The 22,455-nt window shown below is 46.2% G+C and overlaps 1 protein-coding gene across 8 annotated transcripts in view; it reads right to left on the bottom strand.

Moving 5' to 3' along the window:
* Positions 1–22,455, bottom strand: part of LOC147618868 (calcineurin B-like protein 1) — a 36,582-nt gene that overhangs the window by 8,985 nt on the left and 5,142 nt on the right. For 7 of the 8 annotated variants that reach the window (XR_015261991.1, XM_086773962.1, XM_086773961.1 and 4 more), the window contains exons 3-6: positions 22,233–22,315; positions 22,040–22,099; positions 3,104–3,215; positions 2,928–2,980 (exon numbers count right to left, since the gene is read on the bottom strand). Coding sequence is in view for 7 of the 8 variants with exons in the window: in XM_086773962.1 (XP_086630088.1) it covers positions 2,928–2,980; positions 3,104–3,215; positions 22,040–22,099; positions 22,233–22,315 (308 nt within the window). In the remaining variant the exon portion in view is untranslated. The remainder of the gene's footprint in view (positions 1–2,927; positions 2,981–3,103; positions 3,216–22,039; positions 22,100–22,232; positions 22,316–22,455) is intronic. The other variant, XM_086773960.1, reaches the window with a different exon arrangement.

A 22,455-nucleotide genomic window follows, 5' to 3' on the forward strand; every position in this document is an offset into this window, starting at 1 on the left:
CCTAGCGTCGAGACACCTCACAGTCGACCATTACTAGCTTCTTAGTGATACAAGATGGCAGCAACCGTCAACATCCTAGAGGGGTACCTAAGCCCGAAGACCACCTCCCCTCCCTCCCAAAGTAGTAGCGGTCCCCATACCGCACCAATCCACAGCCCACCTCAACCACCTAGAGTCACCGTAGACCATGCTCGCCAGCTACAGCATGCTCAATGTCCACAGGTAGTGGGACCCAGGACAGCCCTCCACAGTGTCATAGTTGTGGGAAACTCCCAAAAAACTCTGGGTGAAACAGCTGAAACGGTCCAAAAACCCAGAGTTTCTTGGGAGTTTCCCACAACTATGACACTGTGGAGGGCTGTCCTGGGTCCCACAGGTTTCAGCTGAAACCGTCCAAAAACCCAGAGTTTTTTGGGAGTTTCCCACAACTATGACACTGTGGAGGGCTGTCCTGGGTCCCACTACCTGTGGACGTTAAGCATGCTGTAGCTGGCGAAACACGTTTTGGCCATTTGATCCGTCTCCATTTCGAAACACCGGGTTTCAACCAATTCATCACATGCACCATCTGTTCTAGGGTGGACATTCTTCTCTTCATATAGGACAGAGCATCCCTTTTCTGATGGGCCTTGAGCATGTTGTGAGCCCTAGTCCAAGGGACAAGTCGCCAGGCGCCACAGGTTTCAGCTGAAACCGTCCAAAAACCCAGAGTTTTTTGGGAGTTTCCCACAACTATGACACTGTGGAGGGCTGTCCTGGGTCCCACTACCTGTGGACGTTAAGCATGCTGTAGCTGGCGAAACATGTTTTGGCCATTTGATCCGTCTCCATTTCGAAACACCGGGTTTCAACCAATTCATCACATGCACCATCTGTTCTAGGGTGGACATTCTTCTCTTCATATAGGACAGAGCATCGCTTTTCTGATGGGCCTTGAGCATGTTGTGAGCCCAAGTCCAAGGGACAAGTCGCCAGGCGCCATCTACAGGGCAGCCAAACACACAGCATTAGAGCGCCCAAATTAGCCCCAAATCGAGGTCCAATTCAGCCCCATAAGTCTCAGTCCAGAGCAGTCCCATGGACAGCATTTTCAGTCATTGTACTGAAGGCAAATGCATACTTATGGCACAAAGATAGAGAGATACCAAGAGTACATAGAGAATATATTGGATGTTAAAATGTGCCAGGGTTGACTTGCACATTCACCCTCCACACATTCTCTGTGTACTCCTCGTGTCTATCTCTGTGCATCCCTACAAGTTCTGTGTACTGCTCTACAGAAAACCCTAACCCTAATACTTAACCCCTTTGTGTGTGTGAGTCAAAGCTCTCTGCTTTTGCCTCCTCTGCTTCCTGCTGCCCACACAGAGCCTGTCGTCCTCATGCGCCGCCCTGCTGCACGTCACCCTTCTGTGTGCCACCAATAGTATTCTGTGCGCTGCTTGTCTTCCTCTCTATGCCTGATTTCAGCCTGTTTGTGCGGCCATACCCACACTAGTGCCCGCAGCACCGCCGCCACCCGGCCCATAGTTAAGCTCCTATTCATACGTAGCACTACCATAAGTATGCATTTGCCTTCAAATTCCCCCCCCCCCCGCCCCCCCCCTTAGTATATGTATGAACCTGTACAAGGTAGCATATCACTCACTGTGTGAGAGTAAGCCTTCAGCTTTTCGGAAAACTTCAAACTTCTCTCTAGAAAAAGCCTTTGTAAGAAATCTGCAACATTATCACTATGTCACAGAGAGATTACATGCCCTACACAAGATAATGTTGCGGATCTATACAAAGGCTTAACCTAGAGAGAAGTTTGAAGCTTTCCGAAAAGTTTTAGGCTTACTCTCATACACAGATTCATACTTACAATATTTTGAAGGCAAATGCATACTTACAGTAGCGCTACATATCAGCAGGAGCTTAACCAAGGGCATATTTTCCCATGTGGTTTTTCTTTTTGGATATCTAATGTGAAAGGACACTATACCATACCCTTTGTACTTGGATATTATATTGGATGTTAAGGTTGACTTGCACATTCACCCTCCACACATTCACTGTGTACTCTTTACGTAATGTACTCCTACTGTATATCACTAAATGAATGAGTAGTCACAATGTTTGCAGATCATAAATCAGATATGTCTCTTGCATGCAATGCATAAACTAAATGCTTGTTGCCCTCCTCGCGTTGATGAAAAACGTTGACTTGGAGGAGTACTTTGTTGATCCAAATGCCATGGTTGCATGCCCTTATTCTTAACCCCCTATATGCATTAATACCCCTTTCACTGTTTTTTTCTCACAAATGAGGTATGGAGGGAATATGCATGAAGTTAAGAAACTGAAAATCACAAGGGAGCTTCACACACCCCATGAAGGACACCACACAAAAAAAATTATGGAAAGCAATCATTGGTCCAAAAGTTGTCCCCCAACTCCACTGCAAACAAAAATGTTGCAGCTCCACACTATTTTCCAAGTCACTAGCAGTTTTTACAAAATGTCCTCCTGCATGGATAGAAATTTGCACGCTCTATGGGATCAAATCCTGAAACCTCAACCATACAAATTGTGCCCTCAAACCAACTGGCCCACAAGTCGTTTGTCATGTGGAGCTGGTGCAAAAGTGAAAACGTTTGCCTCCATTCAACTATTGTGAAGGGTAAATGGAACAATAAATACAATCGACAAAAACATCCACTAACACACCCAATTGACCCATGTGGTGTCCACAACCGTTTGTGAAGGGAGTCTAAAACCCACACAACTGACAGACAAAATCTTTAGCTCAATCTGGATATACACAAAACAGATAAATGTGATCTAAAAACTAGACAAATCCTTTGCTCCGTATGGATAACAACTGCTAATTTTTAATACAAAATAAAGTACACATTCAAAAACTCCTGCATGGATCATTCTCCCACCTCTTCTCGTTCAATAAAGCCAGTCTGTCTCAAGTCGTACAACTTGAACGCAACTGAAAAATGGAACCTGCCATGTGAGAATCCAGCATTTCCCACAAAGACTTGATATTTTAAAAGAAATCTTTGAAAACTCAAAGTGCCCAATTGCTCCTTTTCTTTGTATTTTGTTTACTTACAATCAATTTTTTCTTCTAGTGAAGTATCGGGATGAAAGATATTCAGTGAACGCACAAACTCCCCAAACTCAATCACCCCATTTTTCTTCAAATCAAATAATGCAAAGACCTGCTGTATACAAAGTCAAAAGACACGTCACACCATAATGAGATCAATAGAACATCACCACTCAAATTACTCCATCGTGCGGGTGGGTGGGTGGGTGGGGGGCACGGGGTCTGTGTGTGTGTGTGTGTGTGTGTGTGTGAGAGAGAGAGAGAGAGAGAGAGAGCGAGAGAAAGGGAGGGAAGGACTGGTAGAGAGAAAGTAAGGAAGAAAGCCATATTAACATTTGCAAAAGACCAAAGGGTCTATGAGATTAAAAGTGTCACAAATTACAATGAATCCATGAAGTAACTGTATCATGGAAAAAATAAAAAGACACTACTATCTAGATAAAACAATCACATGAGAGAGAGAGAGAGAGAGAGAGAGAGACTCCAGGCATCTCAAGAAAGAATTGACATTATTCACTTCATCAACCAGATGATCTTCATCTCCCTTTGTTCTCACCTCCCCCCCCCCCCCCCCCCCGCGGCCCGCCCCCTCCTCCTCTTATGCTCGACTCCCTCAAGTACACCTCCATCCCTCCACTCTGGAGCAGCACAAACCTTGACTCGAGGTGCTCTCAAAAATTTCCCTCATGTCCTATTTGCATGGTCAGGGAGGCTATGGAACCTCATCCCTTTTTGCATTTGGAGTCCCAGTCTCAGGCACAGGTGTCCCGTCATCCTCAGCAGGGACCCCCTTCGTTGGATGTACCCCCAATATCTGCTCAGGCTCCCCAGGGTTTGCAGGAGCATGCCAATCTGGAAATACAGGCAACCTCCTCTTAGGAAAAGCAACAGGAGCTCCCTCCTTTGGGAAACCTACAGCCCCCTATTCAACCTCTGTTCCAGCCTCATGTGTGCTCCAATCAGAGCACTTCTCCAGAGCTGGACCCAATCCAAGAAACCCCCGTGCAGCAGCAAGAATCTCGGCCAATACGCACTCCCCTGCAGGGGGCCCTCCTTCAGAGGATACTGCCTGGGGGCAGAAAAAGACTCAGGGGGGGACAACTGGGCCTTTCAAGGGCTCCCCATGCCCCCCCCTCTTCTCACTCACCGCATACAAATGTTCTACAGAGTGTATGGAATTTCTTGGAGCCTGCACTGAGGAGATCCTTGAGGATGAGAGGCATGTCAGAAGAATCCCCCCTGGACAAAATGATGGAGGGAATAACCCAAGAGATCACAGCTATCAGAGAGGTAAGGAAAAGACCTCCAGCAGAAGTCATTAAAAGATTGGAATGTTAAGAGACTGGACAGTTGAGAAAGCCCACTACCTCCCTAATGACTATATTTCATTCAAGTTTCAGTCACATGCAATCGCCAAGGAAGTCTTGCTTGCTGGCCAATGGGCTATTAGAAATTAGGCTTTGACTATATCCTTCTAGCACTCCCAGTTTAGTGCTCAGAAGCTTGGACCTTCCAAGGTCCCAGTGTGGATTGAATTCCCCGACTTACCTTTACCCATGTGACCAGACAATGGACTGGTTCCAGAATTCACCCACAAGTGTGTGCGCAAATTAACTTACATGAGCCTTTGCAAGATTTCCTGGCCATCAAAGTTGATCCTGCTTTGGCCCCAAGGAGACAAGCCATGTTGAATGCCAGAAAAAGAACAAAAAAAAAAAAAACTCCCCTCCTCTTCAAGATTCCTCTGTTCCTCCTAAACCCAGCCCACTGAAGATTTTGTGCATCACCAGGGGGAAGAAGAAACCCCATACCCCTACAAAACCCATATAAATTTAATATCCCATGAGGATAACCAAGATTTTCCTCTTTCCTCAGCAGACAAAGAGAATATCCCAATTTCAGTGAATGAGGTTGATGAAGTTGATTTCTATACACCTTAAAAAGGCAAAGATACTGAAATGGATGAAGAGAAGGATGAAACAGAAGCCCCCAGCATGCCTGCCAAGCTTGGAAGAAAACCTAAGCCTGGTAAGACCAAAAAACCTCTCTCAGCAGGAAGTGTCTACCTAACAGCAACTAAAAAGATGATTCTCAAACGTCGGTGCCACCTCTCCACCCCCAAGCTCCAAAGCCACAGATAGATCTACTCCCTCCTCTCAAATTCCCAATGATTAAGAACATTACTATGATGACTTATAACACCAACGGTCTTACCCACCCCTCAAGAGCTGGGATCATCTCCTCTAGGTTTAAACAGGTTAATTTGAGGCCTGATTTTATTGCTTTGCAAGAAATAAAGATTGGTGGTGCTGCTCTTCTTCACAACCTCCTCTCTATTAATCAGAACTACCTCTGGTTTCACACCAACCACTGTGATGGCAAGGCTGGTGCTGCTGCATACGCCAGGGAAGGAACATGCTGTGGCAGATTTCCTATCCAGACTGGAGTCTGGTGAAACCCTTGTGGGAGTAGGGCCGGGACGGAGGTGGAAGTGGAAGTGGAAGTGGAAGTGGGTGTGCGTGTGGGAGCTGTGGCAGGGACCGGGATGGAGGCAGAAGTGGGTGTGGGAGCCATGGTGGGGTAATTCTAACAGCAGAGATGATGACAATGACGCAAAAGAGGTAGATTTTTACCGGAATGCACAGAAGAGCGGATATTAATGGTGATGTTGGCGGAGGTTGATGGTGACGGTGAATGCGCAGAAGAGGGCGGGGGCAGAAAGTGAAGGTCGATGCCAATGTTGATGGCGAGGGGAAATTCACACAAGTTGGCGGGGACACTAATGGCGATGGTGAGCACGCAAAAGGAGGCGGGAGCATTGGTGGATGCCGATGGTGATGGTTAGGGCGCCAATGAGGAGACAATGGCACTGGAGATGGAGACCGGTGGGAGTGCCATGTGTGGAATGAGGAAAAAAAAATTGATGTGTTGGCAGGAGCTTGGTGCAGGCACCTGGAGAGAAAACAATTGCTTATTTTGGAGGTGCACCGGCATGTCGAAGAGAGGGAGGATGGGGGATCGAGGAGAGAGAAAATGGAGGTGTAAAGGAGAGAGGGAATGTTAAAAAGAGAGAAGTCTGCTCCAACTTGTACGCCTCTTACTGTCAGTGTTACGGCCCCGTGTTTTTCTCGACATTGTGCAAGTGTGCACGGGAACATGGTGGACAGTGTGGATGGCATCAGTTTGGGGCAATAGCTTCATGGACAAATTGGTACAGCTATTGGGACAGCTTGGCAGTAGCTTTTTGGACATCAGTTCTGATGGCACTATTTTGGGCAGCGTGCTAGGGAGGTGACACTAGGAACTATTTAAGGGTCCTTTTCATAACCCCATGGGGGGAGGGGGGACAAAGGTTTAAAACCATTAAAAGAAAATAATACCCTTTTTGGGAGAATCGTGGCCCGTGGGGTCTATGCTATTATTGGAGGAGCTCCACTTTGGGAGGTACGGGCTGAAGCATGCTTTCAGGGTCCCCTAGGCAAGAAGCGGAAGGCGGGACGGTGCTCTCCCTCTCTCCGGTGGAAGGCAGGCTGAACTGCGCTTTTTCTCTCTCTTTTGGAAGAGGGGAGGACTGCAGGCGGCTGCAAGAGGCGCAGGGCTGCAGCACGCTTGCTCTTCCTCTCTTGGCAGGCAAGCGGGCAGACTGCAGGCGGTGTACAGCCGAGCAGGCCCTGGCGCATGGATATTGCTCTCTCTCTCTCTCTCTCTCTCTCTCTCTCTCTCTCTTGGCTCTTCTTCTTCTCGGTTCGTGGGCTGATTTACCTGGTCTCTTGAGAGAGAGACATGACAGTCTTAGTATGGAAGAAGGAAAGCAATGTGACTCAACAGTTGGATTGTTCTTTGGGGCTGATCAAAGATCGTTCAACCTGGAGGGCCATGACAGCTGAAGAGATTTGGATACGGGAGATCAAGCTAAGGATGCATGGGATGATGTTCATGGAAGAGATGTGTTGTTCCTCTTCGTTTCGAACTTATGTGTATTCAGGGGTTGCTTGACACGTCCTCTATCTTTCCCTCTCTAGGTTATGGAAAAAGCACAGGGTGTTGCTGTGGAAAACAGCGCTGGTTTTGGCACCTTGCTTGGATGGTGTATCTGTGGGTTTCTCATGGAAACAGGCCTATGGTTTATGGGATACACGTCTTTGGTTTCAGTTAGAAACAAGTCTTTGGTTTCATGTGGAAACATGTCTTTGGATTCATGTGAACAGGTTCTAGGTTTCTGGAGGAGATTAGTTACATGCAAGCTGTGGTTATCGAGAAGGACATGTGGTTTGGTACAGCACTACTGCTGTTTGGGAAAGGGATTGAGGGTTCCATGGTAGAGATGGAGAAGACCTTTGGAAAGCAAGGAGGTGTTGTACAGGTGTGCCTTCTCTATGGTATGCAGTGCTATAATAACGAGAGTTCTCTTTTGGAAACAGGTTAGAGTCTTTAATGTGAGACAGGAGCACTGGAAGTATCGGGATGTGTGCTGCTCATAGGGTGAGAGACTATGGGTAGTTGTGGCAGCCCTGATCGTGGGAGAAAGCTTCTGTATGCAGGACTTAATGTGTGAGAGTCTTTTGATGTGAACAATGGCTGGAACTGTTTTGTGGATGCTGAGGAAACATGAGGCCATGGTACAGGAACTAGATGGGTGCTCATGGAGGAGTTTGGCTATGGTATTGGTTCCTTTCTCCTTGACTTGAGTTTACAGGTTCCTGGCAGGCTTGAAGTGTTCTTCTGTGCTGGCTGAGTTCCCATCCAAATTGTAATCAAAGCTCTTCTAATCAATTAAAGAAATACCACAAGGGGCGCCAGGGCGTTTTGGGGCCAATCGGTGTTCGTGTACTATCTGCAAGAGCACTCTAGCTCCCTTGTGTTTGCTTTCTTTAATGCATTTACAACTTAAGCATGTGTGCTTGCGCAACAGATTGATCACTGCCCTTTGATTTTTATGGAAGGCCGGTTTCAAGGTTCCGTTGCCGGGCCAATCACCAACTTTCCCAAGGGGGTGAGCTCGTGGTTGTCTCAAGTGTGCTCGTTGCTGTAAGCTCAGCAACATGACGGAAAGCGAAGGGAAAAGGACGTGGAGCAGTCAGTGCCGGACTGTGTATCTTTGCCTATGCTAGGTAAAAGGGGAAATGCTAAGAGAAAAGACACCAAGGATAAGAAGTAGTTGGCCAAGAACAAGAAGCAGTTGAAGTGTTATGGTGCAAAAGATGGGTCGGCTATGGCTTTCGACAGTTTGTCACCAATGGTATCGTCACGGAGGCTTCATGGGTTCAGAAGGCAGCTTCTTTCTATGTTTAGCAATGGTGATCTGCTTCTTTCTATGTTTAGCAATGGTGATCTACTATGCTTCATCATGGACTAGTGCTTACCACTTGCAAGCAGGTTCTGGGTGCTTGAGGATATTGCTGATGAGCGCAACCAGTAGGGAAGAGCTTGAGGAGGTTAATATGCTGGTACAGATATTGGCACTACAGGATAGGAAAAGTAAGAGGCAAAGTTCCACATCATTATCTGGTGATGTTTATGGATTATTCACCTATAGATGCGAAGTGACAAGAGGAGGTGACTTAGCATATTAACCTAGGGATTTCAACTTTGTCTTGAAGCTTTTCGGTTGGAGGGACCATTATAAAAGGCTCATTCAGGTTCAGCAAAGCTGGGGTCTGGAGCATTGCCTGATGCTCAAGAGGGGAGTAGCACCTCCGCTCCCTTCTTACAGACAAGCTCGGATGTCATCTAGAGGTCGCTTGGTGCAGCTTTTGTCTCACCCGAAGGTACTGACAGCTGACAGTACATCTGCTTATGGGACTTCTATGATATTGTGTACTAGCACATGAGATGGTAAAGTTGTGTATGGTTCACAGTCGGCAGCACCATGAACTATAACTACAACCATGGATAACTCTGCCTACACCTATGGTTAATAGAGATGGTTTTTGCCTTTGGAACTAGTGTATGACTGAGGAAGATTGAGACGTTGATCTTTGTCATATGGTTCTGGCTGTTCTTGGGGTTGGTCAATTGGATATTGAGATGGATGTTATTTGTGGAGCTGGTCTCCTTTGGAATGGCATGGTATGGTTGAGCTCAAAGTCTACAGCAACCTGAGCTGAGTTGCCAACACTTCGAGACTCTATGGAGGACGTAAGTCTTGCGAGGAGTCTTGGAGTTGGTTTGGTTCATGGATATATGGATCGAACTCTACTTGTACATGTATTCGTACACTTTTCGAAGATATTATTGTATTCTAGTGCCATTGGATCCTGGTACCTTGGGAATACATGGGAAATAATCTGGATTGTGTCGTGTGAGGAATATATGTGGTTATGATACATCATGTACTTTACTATATTGATGGTGTACCACTAGGTGTGCTGTGGGATGGCCATACAAGTAGTGGGTAAAGCATCACGAGGGATATATGTGGAAAGTACATAGTGGATGTATTGTTTGGATGCATTGAGTGCTTTCATATGCTCATGACGTACCACCACTCGTAGATCCTACGGGATGGCCATGGACGTAAGGCTTACGAGCAGCCCTTAGGCTGTTACTTTAGAGTGGGTAAAGCATCTTGCGGAGCATATTGCTTGCGAATGCATATATGTGTGTCATATGTGGAATGACACATGGTTTCGTTTTTGGCTAACACTGGTTGCGTTTCCAATTGGTTTTTAGACTTTTGCTACTTATTCTTATGGAACAGGCAAGAATCTCATGTCACTTTGATGCGAGGGCATAACCATGTTGTGCAAGATGATTGTTTCATCACCCAAGTGCACTTGAGGGCGATTGCTTTTTTATATGAGGCGACTCTACTCGACAGATGCCTTACTGTACCATTGAGTGCAATCGAGGACGCTTGCCATTTTTCAAGCGAGAGGTATGTTACGGCCCTATGTTTTTCTCTTGACATTGTGCAAGTGTACACGAGAACATGGTGGATAGTGTGGATGGCATTAGTTTGGGGCAATAGCTTCATGTACAGATTGGTACAACTATTGGGACAGCTTGGTAGTAGCTTTTTGGACATTAGTTTGGGGCAATAGCTTCATGTACAGATTGGTACAACTATTGGGACAGCTTGGTAGTAGCTTTTTGGACATCAGTTCTGAGGCACTATTTTGGGCAACGTGCTAGGGAGGTGACACTAGGAACTATTAAGAGTCCTTTTCATAACCGCATGGGGGGGGGGGGGGAACAAAGGTTTAAAACCATTAAAAGAAAATAATACCCTTTTTGGGAGAATAGTGGCCCTTGGGGTCTACGCTATTATTGGAGGAGCTCCACTTTGGGAGGTATGGGCTGCAACACGCTTTCAAGGTCCCCTGGGCAAGAAGCGGAAGGCGGGACGATGCTCTCCCTCTCTCTGGTGGAAGGCGGGCTGGACTGTGCTTTTTCTCTCTTTCGGAAGGGGGTCGGAGGACTGCAGGAGGCGCAGGGCTGCAGCACGCTTGCTCTCTCTATTGGCAGGCAGGCGGGCAAATTGCAGGCAGTGTACAGCCGAGCAGGACTTGGCGCGTGGATATTACTCTCTCACCGTTGGTCGTATATGCCCTCGTGTTGCATTCTACCGATGTTAATACCTCTCTCTCTCTCTCTCTCTCTCTCTCTCTCTCTCTCTCTCTCTTCTCGATTCGTGGGCTGATTTACCTGGTCTCTTGTTGGAGAGAGAGAGACATGATAGTCTCATGGAAGAAGGTGTTAGCAATCATCTCCTGTATGCACATTACACACTAGGGCCTTTGTTGTGGGTGTGCCCGCCCAGTTAGGTGTATCTCATTTTTTTCCTATTTTTCATGTATTTTTCTCTATTTTTGTGTGGACATGGAGCTTGTCAAAATTAAGGGGGAAAGAGAAGTGAGCCATTTATAATGAAAATTCACTTGATTGCATTGATCCAAATGAGCTTGTACATAGTGCTTATGTAGCCATGAGAGGTATACTCAATGTGACTTGATATATTTCTGGGATGACATCACTACTTATGGCATTTGGTGGTGGATTTCATCTTTAATCTTAGACTAAAAGTTATCCTATGCAAAATAATTGAAAAGGCTAGGGACTACAAGTTGGACTTATTGCCAACAAACCCTCCCTTAAGCCAAACTTGCGAAAGACACTCAATACATGGGCTTATACCTAGTAAGTAACCCCCCTTGATACAAAAATGAGAGAGAGTCTCCCCTTAATGACATTGGATGTGTGTACTCTTCTCCATAATACAATCAAGGTCATGTAGGATAAAAGACAAGGTTTTAGAACCCAAAAAGAAAGAGTGTACTAGAAAGCATAGGATTCATCATCAAAATCAGGACTAACAAAATTACTTTCTTCAACAGTGGCAAGATTGGCTTTTTCTTTACTCTTCTTGTTTTTGTCTTGAGGTAACTCCTGCTAGATCAGGCACTTGATGGAAACCATGTCAACAAGCCCTTAAAAGAGACTCTTTTACACCACTTTTTCTTTCTTTCTTTTTTTTAAGGTTTTTTTTTAGAAAACCTTGTCGCTTCCCTACGCTGGTGGCTTCTAGTCCTTTCATTGTCGGCGACTACAACGGCTTCTATGCGACTGGCCTCCGCCTTAGTACTTCCAATCATCAGCTCCTTCCATACTCGTTTTCATTGTAGGCCAGATATATTTTGCTTTGCTGCACTAAGTCGCATGCTTGCGCTAGCTGAAAGACCTTTTCACACATTGCTACACCGCCGATTCTTTAGAGGCAGCTGCCTGGAGGACAGAATCTGGTAATTTGCTGGCCCGCTCCTTCCTTACAATTCCGTGCTTCTCTATAGCCAAATCCCCTTTGCACGATGGCCGATTTTAATTTGTTTGATGGCAAGCTTTTGCCCTCTTCTCTTTACGCTACTATGCCTACTAGTGCTTATGCACCCAGTGGCCCAATGCTTATGCGCTACAGCACTCGCTCTCTGCTCCCTACTGTTGTGGCACAGATTTCTTTCTGCTGATTTTGACATTCTACACACTACTAGTGTGACTCTTGCTTGGCTGTTGTGAGCTATTGCCAAGCCTTTATGCTACAGCTTGGGTCCAATTTGACTTCTTGGCCGACTGTTCCGCCAAGCACAAACCTCCTTCTACAGCCAAAGTGATGAGATAAAAGGAATGGAAGAAAGAGACCTAAGATTAATGCAAAGCTGAAAATAAAATTTTATGTCTAATCACTCCCTAATGCATTTGCTAGGATCTGAACCTAAACTAAGAGAGCTAGACCTAAGCTCTGATACCATGTCAAAATTAAGGGGGAAAGAGAAGTGAGCCATTCATAATGAAAATACACTTGATTGCATTGATCCAAATGAGCTTGTACATAGTGCTTATATAGCCATGAGAGGTACACTCAATGTGACTTGATACATTTCTGGGATGACATCACTGCTTATGGCATTTGGTGGTGGATTTCATCTTTGATCTTAGACTAAAAGATATCCTATGCAAAATAATTGAAAAGGCTAGGGACTACAAGTTGGGCTTATTGCCAACAACTGCAGTGCTACCCAACTTGCTCCTCTCTGCTCGGCGACAAAACATCTGCCTCCTGACCTACTCCTCCCTCAGTGCTGGCCGACTGAGTTTACTCTGGCCGACTGTGTTTTTCTAGTCGTGAGCAGGTAGGGCTGCTGTCGACCTATTTTGGGCTGGCCGACTAGCAGCCCAGGGCCATATATATTGAGGGCCTGTCCCCCACACCTTTTTGTATTGTGTACCGGATCTACTATATATAGCAAAGTTTATACATGTTCTCTCTCTCTCTCTCTCTCTCTCTCTCTTTTCTACATTTTGCTCTCTACAACAATTGTCTTTCATTTCCGTTGTGCATTCTGACATGGTATCAGAGCCCCAGGTGGCTTGAAGCTTGGAGATGGTGGGAGCTTGAGGGTTTGCTAATTCGTGGTGCTAATTGGAGATTGCTTGGGCAGTTCGGGAGTTGAAGATCGGGTAGAAGGCGGCCATCACCGTTGGACAGCCACCTTGCATACTATTCATAGTTGTCTGCGGGACGCGTACTGCAACAACCGTACATAAAGTATGGGACGGAGCGAAACAATGCCGAAACAGGTTTTTTGTCAAACATTCGTTTCGCTGCTACCATACGAAACGAAATGGACGTTTCGTGCCTTACCGTACCACGGTACGGTATGGTGGCGAAACGGACCTGGACCCCCCAAAAAAAAAGCACCTTTTTTTATCGTTCTTTTTTTGCTTGTTTTTTTCGCACGTTTGTTGTAGCCATTTGGACATGGCCTAGGATCCCTTCATGGTGGCTTCACCTTGGTGCTTGTATAAGAACTCTCAAGGTCTCTCCCTCTCTCATCATTCATGCTCTCAACTTGGGCGGTGGACATTGGGTTATGTCCACCTCGGGACATCAGTGTGTGTGAACACCGGGCTGGTCATAATTTATAAGTCTCTCTCAAGCTCCTCCTCTCTCATCATTCATGCTCTCAACTTTCAAGTCTCTCTCAAGCTCTCTCTCTCTCTCTCTCTCTCTCTCTCTCTCTCTCAAGGCTCAAGCCTCAAGCTCTCTCTCTCTCTCTCTCTCTCTCTCCCCCCCCCCTACCTCTCTCCCTCTCCCAAGTCCCGCTCTCTAGGACCTACTACCTAGTACCTAGGCTCTAGCCTCCCTCTCTCTCTCTCTCTCTCAAGCTCTCTTTCCCTCTCTCAAGCTCTCTCTCTCTCTCTCTCTCTCTTTAGACTTTGGCAACAATGAGGTCCGGAGGAAAGGACAAGCATGAGGCTTTTGCCTTATATACCACCACCGGTGAGAAACCTACCGGTAATTCAGGGTTATGGAAATGGACGTGTAACTTTTGCGATGCGGGAAGGGTTACACAAGTAGCATCACAAGGCTCCTTGCACATGTGTCCAAGCTTGGTGGGGAAGTGGCACCGTGTAAGGAGATTCCCCAAGAAATTGCGGATGGTATAGTGACAAAGGTGGATGTGGGGGAGTTTCCATGTCCGATACCTCCGCATCCATGACTCCTTCGCCCACCCCATCAGGCTCTGGCTCCACCTCGGGTGGTTCCAACTTCCAATCAAAGAGGCCAAGGGAGGAGAGCTCTCCGGTAATGAGGCAAACAGCCATCGGTGCAAACATTAACAACCTCACCTATGTGAAGGTGAAGATGAAAGCCGCGAATGAGGAGATTGTGCGCACGGTGATTAATTGCAATCTCTGATTCCATGTGCTCAAGGTTCCACAATGGCACAAAATGGTGAAGGCCATTGCGGAGGTGGAGCCATCCCATGGTGAATGGCATGGTTTGACCTACCATGAGATGCGCACCACCGCGCTTGATGACGAGAGGCAAGGATCAACGACAAACTCACACCCGTGCGGAAAGGATGGGCAAAGTATGGTTGCTCTATCCTCTCCGATGGATGGAGTGATCAGAAGAAGAGGGGTATCATGAATATCCTTGTTTCATGCGCTCTCAGCACATACTTCTTACGCGCTGTGGATACCAGAAAGACAGGACAAAAAACATCGGGAGACTTTATCTATCGTCACATCCGGCAAGCCATCATAGAGGTATGTACTATGTCACATGTCACATGTCACATGTGCATTGCGATTTAAGTTTTAACTCTCAAGTCTCGACTTTCTAGTATCTATGTAATATGTTCAAGCTTCTAACTTCTAAGAATGTCATTGCATTTGCCAGTGTGTTACTTGTAGGTCGGACATGAAAATGTCATTCAAGTCATCACAGACAATGCATCCAATTGCCGCAAAATGAGGCGCTTGGTAGAGGCGGAGTTCCCATCCATTGTATGTACTCCTTGTGCCTCCCACTCTGTCTAGACCTACTCATGAGGATGTGGGAAAGCTAGAGTGGGTGAAGAGAGTGGTCGCACAAGGCCTATCCATTGTAAATTTCTTCACAAAGAAGGTAAAGGTTCTCGCTATGTTTCACGAGCAAAGCGACTTGGAGCGTAAGAAGCCCTCTTCCACGTGGTTTGCCTACATGTGGCTTCTCTTGGAGCGGCTATACGACGTGCAACCAAAGTCCAGATGACCGTGGTCTCCCTAGATTTCGTCGCATGGCTAAGAGAGGAGTTGGTGACTAGTGCGGACGAGGCCCGAACCGTTCAACGGCTATGCATGAGAGAGTCCATTTGGCGCGAGGTGCGTGCCATTGTCATTGCGGTGACTCCCTTGTATAGGGTTTTGCGCATGGCCGACATGGAGGGCTCCACATTGGGGCTACTCACCCACTTCGTGCGAGAGGCTCTAGCGGAGATTCGTGCGACCACCGTGCTTGATGAGGAGGACCCCGACATTCCTATGGAGGGGATTAGGTAAACCCATGTCCCATGTTTTCAAATCTCGTTTTCACATCTCTTTCTCATTCCTTAAAGGCTTAACCTTGAAGTGAAATTTTTGCATTCTAGGGATCCCTCCGGCCCTCCACGCACTCCGCGACGCGATTCGATCGTGGTGCTTGTGGAGAGGAGTGGCGATGGATGCATAGACCTATCCATGGTCTTGCGGCCTCTTACACGAACCCACTTTGCTCGAGTAGGGGGTCAATGGTCCGGCCACTTTTTTGGTGGAAATCATTTGGTTATCAAATGGCTCGCGTACAAATAGTGGCTTTGAGAGTCTTGTCACATGCGACTATTGAATAAGACTTAACTTTAAAGTTTATAACTTTATAGTATATACTCTACAATCGTAACTACTAACTAGTTCTTACGTTCTAATTTCTAACTCTTATTTTTCATAAGATTGCTCTTCGGGAGCATGTGAGAGGAACTGTAGTTCCTACTCACTCATACACACAAAGATACGAAACCGTCTTAGCACCATGCAGTTAGAGCGGCGTGTATATTACCATGCTAACATGCGCATGGTGCAGAAGATGTACACATTGCACACTGACTTGTGTGGACCTATGCGGACCCCATCTTTGGGAGGTTCTTTGAACTTTATGCCGCTTGTTGATGATTGTAGCACATTTACATGGGTTTATTTCCTTTCCCAGGACCAAGCTTTTGCTCAGTTGTTCAAGGAGTGGCACGTTATGGTGGAGGAGGAGTCTGGATTGCATATAAAAACTCTTCAGATTGACGAAGGAGGAGAGTTCTCTTCTAATGCGTTTGTTCGGTTTTGTGCGGAACATGGCATCGAGCGGGAGCTGGTCAGTACAAGTTCGCCTTCGGAGAATGAAGTGGTTAAGCGAAAGAACCGGACTGTGGTGGAGATGGTGAGGACGATGTTGGAGCATCGTGATCTTCCTCGTCCACTTTGGGGAGAGGTTGTGGCTACAACTGTCCATATCCTCAACCGATCTCCAACGACTTCAGTACCAAAGATGACTCCATTTGAGGCTTATTTTGACAGGAAACCAGATGTCTCCCATTTTCGCGTGTTTGGGAATGATGCCTATGTTCACATTCCAAAGAAGCAAAGGGGGAAACTTGACTCAAAGTCCCAGAAGCTTGTATTTGTGGGATATAACTCTCTTTCCAAAGGATACACGTTGTATGACCCGGAGCGGAACGAGGTTGTTGTCAACAGAGATGTTGTCTTTGATGAGCATGTTCCAACTTCCACAATTGATGAACCGCCACTTCTTGGAGACCCAAATGAGTCTGAGGATGATTACCAATCTATTGTTCCAGTTCAGTTGTTGAGGTGAAGCCCGAGGCTGGAGATGAGCCCCAGCAACAGCAGGAGGCTCTGCGTTCTGTTCAAGTACCAAGGTGGTTGTTAGACACCCTTCGGGAGTCACGTGTTTTTACGGAGCTTCCTTCCAAGTGGACCACAGAGGACGGACCTCGAAGATCGCACAAAGTTCGTGACAAAAGCCATTCAACGGAGCTCTTACACGTAAACTATGCTTTGATGTCTCGTACCATGCGGGACAAAGAGCCCACTTCCGTGAAGGAAGCTCTTTCTCACGATATTTGGAGGAAAGCCATGCAAGTGGAACTGGATGCCATAGAGAAGAATAAAACTTGGGAGTCGGTTCCGAGGCCATCAAAACGGTTAGTCATTGGTGTCAAGTGGATCTTTAAAACCAAGTATACGTCTGATGGGTCAGTGGACAAGCACAAAGCCAGCCTTGTGGCTAAGGGTTATGCTCAGCGGCCTAGCATCGACTATGAGAATACCTTTGCACTGACAATAAGGATGACTACGATTCAGACCATTCTTGCCCTTGCATCTTCTCAGCGGTGGCCCGTATATCAGATGGATGTAAAATCTGTGTTCCTTAATGGTGACTTGCAAGAGGAGGTGTATGTTGAGCAGCCTCCAAGCTTTGAGGTTCCGGGGTCAAAGGGGATGGTTTAAAGGTTGCGGAAGGCCTTGCATTGTCTTAAGCAGGCTCCCAGGGCTTGAAATCAAAAGATTGATTCCTTCTTTCTATACGGATTGGATTTCAGAGATCAGTTGCAGATCCTAACTTGTATCTCTTTCGGGAATGCAGTTTGGTCACGTTGATTATCCTTATGTGGATGATCTCATACTCAATGGCGGTCATGTGGAACACATAGTAGTGACGAAGGCTACCTTGTCAAAGCAGTTTGAGATGACCTAGACTTACTCCACTTCTTCTTGGGATTGGAGATTTGGAAGCCCAAGAGGGAGTTCTTTGTCTCTCTGCAACAGTATGTTCATGAGTTCCTTGAGGCCTTTGGGATGGAGAACTACAAGCCTATCACGTCACCGATGGACCTGAACACGAAGCTTACAATGAATGATCCTTGTGAGCAGGTTGATGCCTCTTTTTATCCGAAGCTCGTTGGTTCATTGATTTGGTTGCTGAACACCATATTGGACTTGAGTTTTCCCGTGGGACTGTTGAGCTCATTTATGCAAACGCCTTTGAAGACTCATTGGGATGCAAGATTGCGGATCTTGAGGTATCTACAGGTACAAAGGATCTTGGACTCTTCTATGACACTAGAGGGGGGGAACGACGGATGGAGTCTAACTCCAAGGCTGGAGTGACTCAGATTGGGGAGGAGATCCAAACACGAGATCTACATCACGCTATGGTTTTACCCTCGGCTCCGGAGCTATTTCATGGAGCAGCAAGAGGCAGCCAGCCGTTGCCTTGTCGTCTACAGCGGCATAGTACCGGGCTGCTTGTGGTGCTGCTTGTGAGGTTGTGTGGCTATAGAGGTTACTTGGCGAGATTGGGTTTCCACGAAAGGAGCCCACGGTCATCCAGTGCGATAACCAAAGCTGTATCATTATTGCTCGGAACCCAGTCTTCCATGCCCAGACCAAGCACATAGAGATACAATATCACTTTGTTCGTGAGAAGATTTTGGCTAGTGACATCTTACTTGTATATTGTTCGCCAGAGGACAATGCGGTGGACCTCTTCATGAAGTCTCTAGCTCAGGCTATGCTCCAACAACACTCTAGCTCACTAGGGTTGGTGCCACATCTAAGAGCTGAGAGGGGGTGATAGCAGTCATCTCCTGTCTGTACATTACACACTAGGGCCTTTGCTGTGGTGTGCCCGCCCAGTTAGGTGTATCTCATTTTTTCCCTATTTTTCATGTATTTTTCCTTGCTTTTGTGTGGACATGGGGTTGCAGTGCTACCGGACTTACTCCTCTCTGCTGGCCGATTGGATATCTGCCTCCCGACCTGCTCCTCAATGCTGGCCGACTATGTTTTTATGGTTGTGAGCAGATAGGGCTGTTGTCAGCCTGTTTTGGGTTGCCCGACCAACAGCCCAAGGCCATATATATTGAGGGCCTTCCCCCCACACCTTTTTGTATTGTGTACCGGATATATTGTATATAGCAGAGTTTATACAACTTCTCTCTCTCTCTCTCTCTCTCTCTCTCTCTCTCTCTCTCTCTCCGTTTTGCTCTCAACAACAGTTGTCTTTCATTTCCATTGTGCATTCTGAGAGAAGGAAAGCAGTGTGGATAGCAGAATAAGAAAAAAACACTACAGAAGCCATTTATCCAATAGTAACGTGCGGTGCCTCTACTGGTTACTCGATAGTTGGATTGTACTTTGGGACTGATCAAAGATCGTTCAACTTGGAAGTGCCATGACAGCTAAAGAGATTTGGATACGGGAGAACAAGCTAAGGATGCACGGGATGATGTTCATGGAAGAGATGTGTTGTTCCTCTTCGTTTCGAGCTTATGTGTTTTCAGGGGTTGCTTGACACGTCCTCTATCTTTTTCTCTCTCTGGGTTATGGAAAAAGCACAAGGTGTTGCGGTGGAAAACAGCCCTGGTTTTGGCACCGTGCTTGGATGGTGTATCTGTGGGTTTCTCATGGAAACAAGCCTATGTAGCATATGGTTTATGGGATACAGGTCTTTGGTTTCAGTTAGAAACAAGTCTTTGGTTTCATGTGGAAACATGTCTTTGGATTCATGTGAACGGGTTCTAGGTTTCTGGAGGAGATTAGTTACATGCAAGCTGTGGTTATAGGGAAGGACATGTGGTTTGGTACAGCCCTACTGCTGTTTGGGAAAGGGGTTGAGGGATCCATGGTAGAGATGGAGAAGACCTTTGGAAAGCAGGGAGGTGCTGTGCAGGTGTGCCTTCTCTATGGTATGCTGTGCTATAATAACGAGATTTCTCTTTTGGAAACAGATTGGAGTCTTTGCGCTGTGAGACGAGAGCATTGGAAGTATCAGATGTGTGCTGCTCTTAGGGTGAGAGACTATGGGCAGTTGTGGCAGCCCTGATCGTGGGAGAAAGCTTATGTATGCATCAATGTGTGAGTGTCTTTTGATGTGGACAATGGCTGGAACTGTTTTGTGAATGCCAAGAGAACATGAGGCCATGGTACAGGAACTGGATGGGTGCTCATGGAGGAGTTTGGCTATGGTATTGGTTCCTTTCTCCTTGGCTTGAGTTTACAGGTTCCTGGAAGGCCTAAAGCGTTCTTCTGTGCTGGCTGAGTTCCCAGCCATATTGTAATCAAAGCTCTTCTAATCAATTAAAGAAATACCGCAAGGGGCACCACTGCCTTTTGGGGCCAATCAATGTTCGTGTACTGTCTGCAGGAGCACTCTAGCTCCCTTGTGTTTGCTTTCTTTACTGCATTTACAACTTAAGCATGTGTGTTTGCGTGACAGATTGATCACTGCCCTTTGATTTTTATTGAAGGCCGGTTTCAGTCAGTCATCTACCTCACGGCTACGGAACAACTCAATCAGTTGTCACATGCTTCTGCCCAGTGCTCACATTCACAATCCATGCAGTTAGTGACTGACTGACCTCATTCCTGCCATTCACAAGCATCGTGCAAGTCCTCCACTTCCTGGCAATCCCAAGCCTCACCTTTCCGGCATTCGCGGTGCTCCTAAAAAGGCCCACCACTTGGCATCCCAAGCATCCTTTGCCACCCACACCCATCAATTTTCAGCCCTCATCTTGGCATCTTGGGCATCCTTCGCCTCCTGCATATGTGGATCCTCAACCAGCTGGCTTAAGAACAGTATCAAAAGCTCAGCCGAAGGGTTCACCAAGATCACGACACATGACATGGCACCTAGGTGAGGGCTACGCAAATAAGTTGCATTCACATGACTGACCAAGCTCTGATCCTCTTTGTCTGAAAGAGCCTCATTGTGAGTGGTGTCCACATGATCCATGGATGTACACAGACCACACCACAATTTTATGATACACATGTCAACCGCAGAAAAACTGCTTGCCATGTGAGGAAAAAAATTAGGCCGAATCCATTATCTAAGCCTTGCTCTGAAACCAAATTACAACTTGCGGAAGCATTTAGATTACTAACTTAATCAACCCAATTATCTTGCTAAACAACTGAAAGTAAAAGCATTCGTCCACATACCAACACACACACACACAGAAAGCTTGGCAGGGCCCCAATGGCCTACTCAGCCCCCTCCTATGGGAATCTTTGCCTGTATTAATGAGAATAAAAGTTCAAAGGGGTTGAATGTTCTTTACCTCGCTGTACTCTAAAAGTGCTTATTAGCAAACCGGGGAACTCACTACAGGTTCCGGTCTATTACATCAGGTTCTGTCTATTAAGTCCAGGCTACTTCCATCCGTCTTTGCCTGATTTCGTCTATGTACTCCCATCTGTCACTTCCCATCCCATTCCATCCATCACTTTCTATCACAATCCAGCCATATAACCTGCTCACAATCCATCGATGGGTTGCATTTTGCTCGAAAGTCTGAGGGCTGTGGATGCACTAGGGGGCTGATTATATAAAAAAATTCCCTCCAACTAGCACAAGTGGGCCAACCCTTTGCAGGATCTTTAAAACTCTAATACGTCAATTAACCCATTCATATTGGGCTACAAAGGTGTCCAACCCTAGGACCCTTGCTTGCTTAGGCTGCTAAAACCTCTGACCCAAACCTGTCCATTTCTGCCCCATGCTAATTTGTTACAAATTTTTTCCTAATGCAAGCATCCCGCATTTTCAGCACGATCCAAAATGGGTCTTCATTACTCTTTGGTTCTCAGCTTGAACTTTCATAGGCCATGTGCCTTCGGGTGGCTGTAACAAATCATTTGTTCACCTACATCTACTTTAGAGATTATCATCCGTAAACTAACACCGCCACAATGGTTGCAATTCTAATCTCTTTCTAGAAAGTGGACATACTTCAACAGTTTCCCCTCGTATGCTCCCATGGTATGGGACGCTGGGGTTTGGGTGATGCTCAGAGATCCTTTAGATAGAACTATGGCTGGGCAGTGAGCTTGCCAGCAATCCCTTCAGTTGGCCTTTGTTTGTATGTTTGTGCAAGATGGTGTTTGAAGGCTTTCATGGACTCATGCAAGCCCTATGGATGTAGGTGCCTGTTTTTTATAGAGGTGATGAGAATGTCAAGGAAACCTTTGCTTTGATAGAAAAGTCAACAACCATCAAACTGCTTCTCTCGAAGAACATGAAAGAAAACATGAAAGCAGCTCCTCAATAAGAAAAAGGTTTAACCTGTCAGCAAAGAGATTTTCCATCTTGCTATTTCGAAACAAAGCAAGTAGAAATTCCTCCTATAAAACACCATTTAAAAAAAGAAACATTTTCAGTGTCAAGAAAATGCCCTTGCAAACAGTAAATTAATTGATCAGAATTGCTTCAATACATCAATTTGTGCATAAGCTGAAAAGATAAGAGTACTCTTACTTTATGTATCAGCCCATCATCGATCACTGAACTACTCAATTTCTTGAAAAGCTCATATAGAGCTTCCACTTCGCTAACACTGACTGCCACATGAAAACGTATAAAAAAGCTTCTATCAGTGGCACAAGGTCACAATACTTTTATATGCAAACAAACCTATATATCATGTGATCTACTTCCGTAGACTCTAGAGAGGGTAGCCTTGTTCTTTTCATGTCACATG

The sequence above is a fragment of the Cibotium barometz genome, chromosome 34 (genome assembly GCF_041138505.1).
Source record: "Cibotium barometz isolate CiBa-2024 chromosome 34, ASM4113850v1, whole genome shotgun sequence".
Lineage (NCBI taxonomy): Eukaryota > Viridiplantae > Streptophyta > Polypodiopsida > Cyatheales > Cibotiaceae > Cibotium > Cibotium barometz.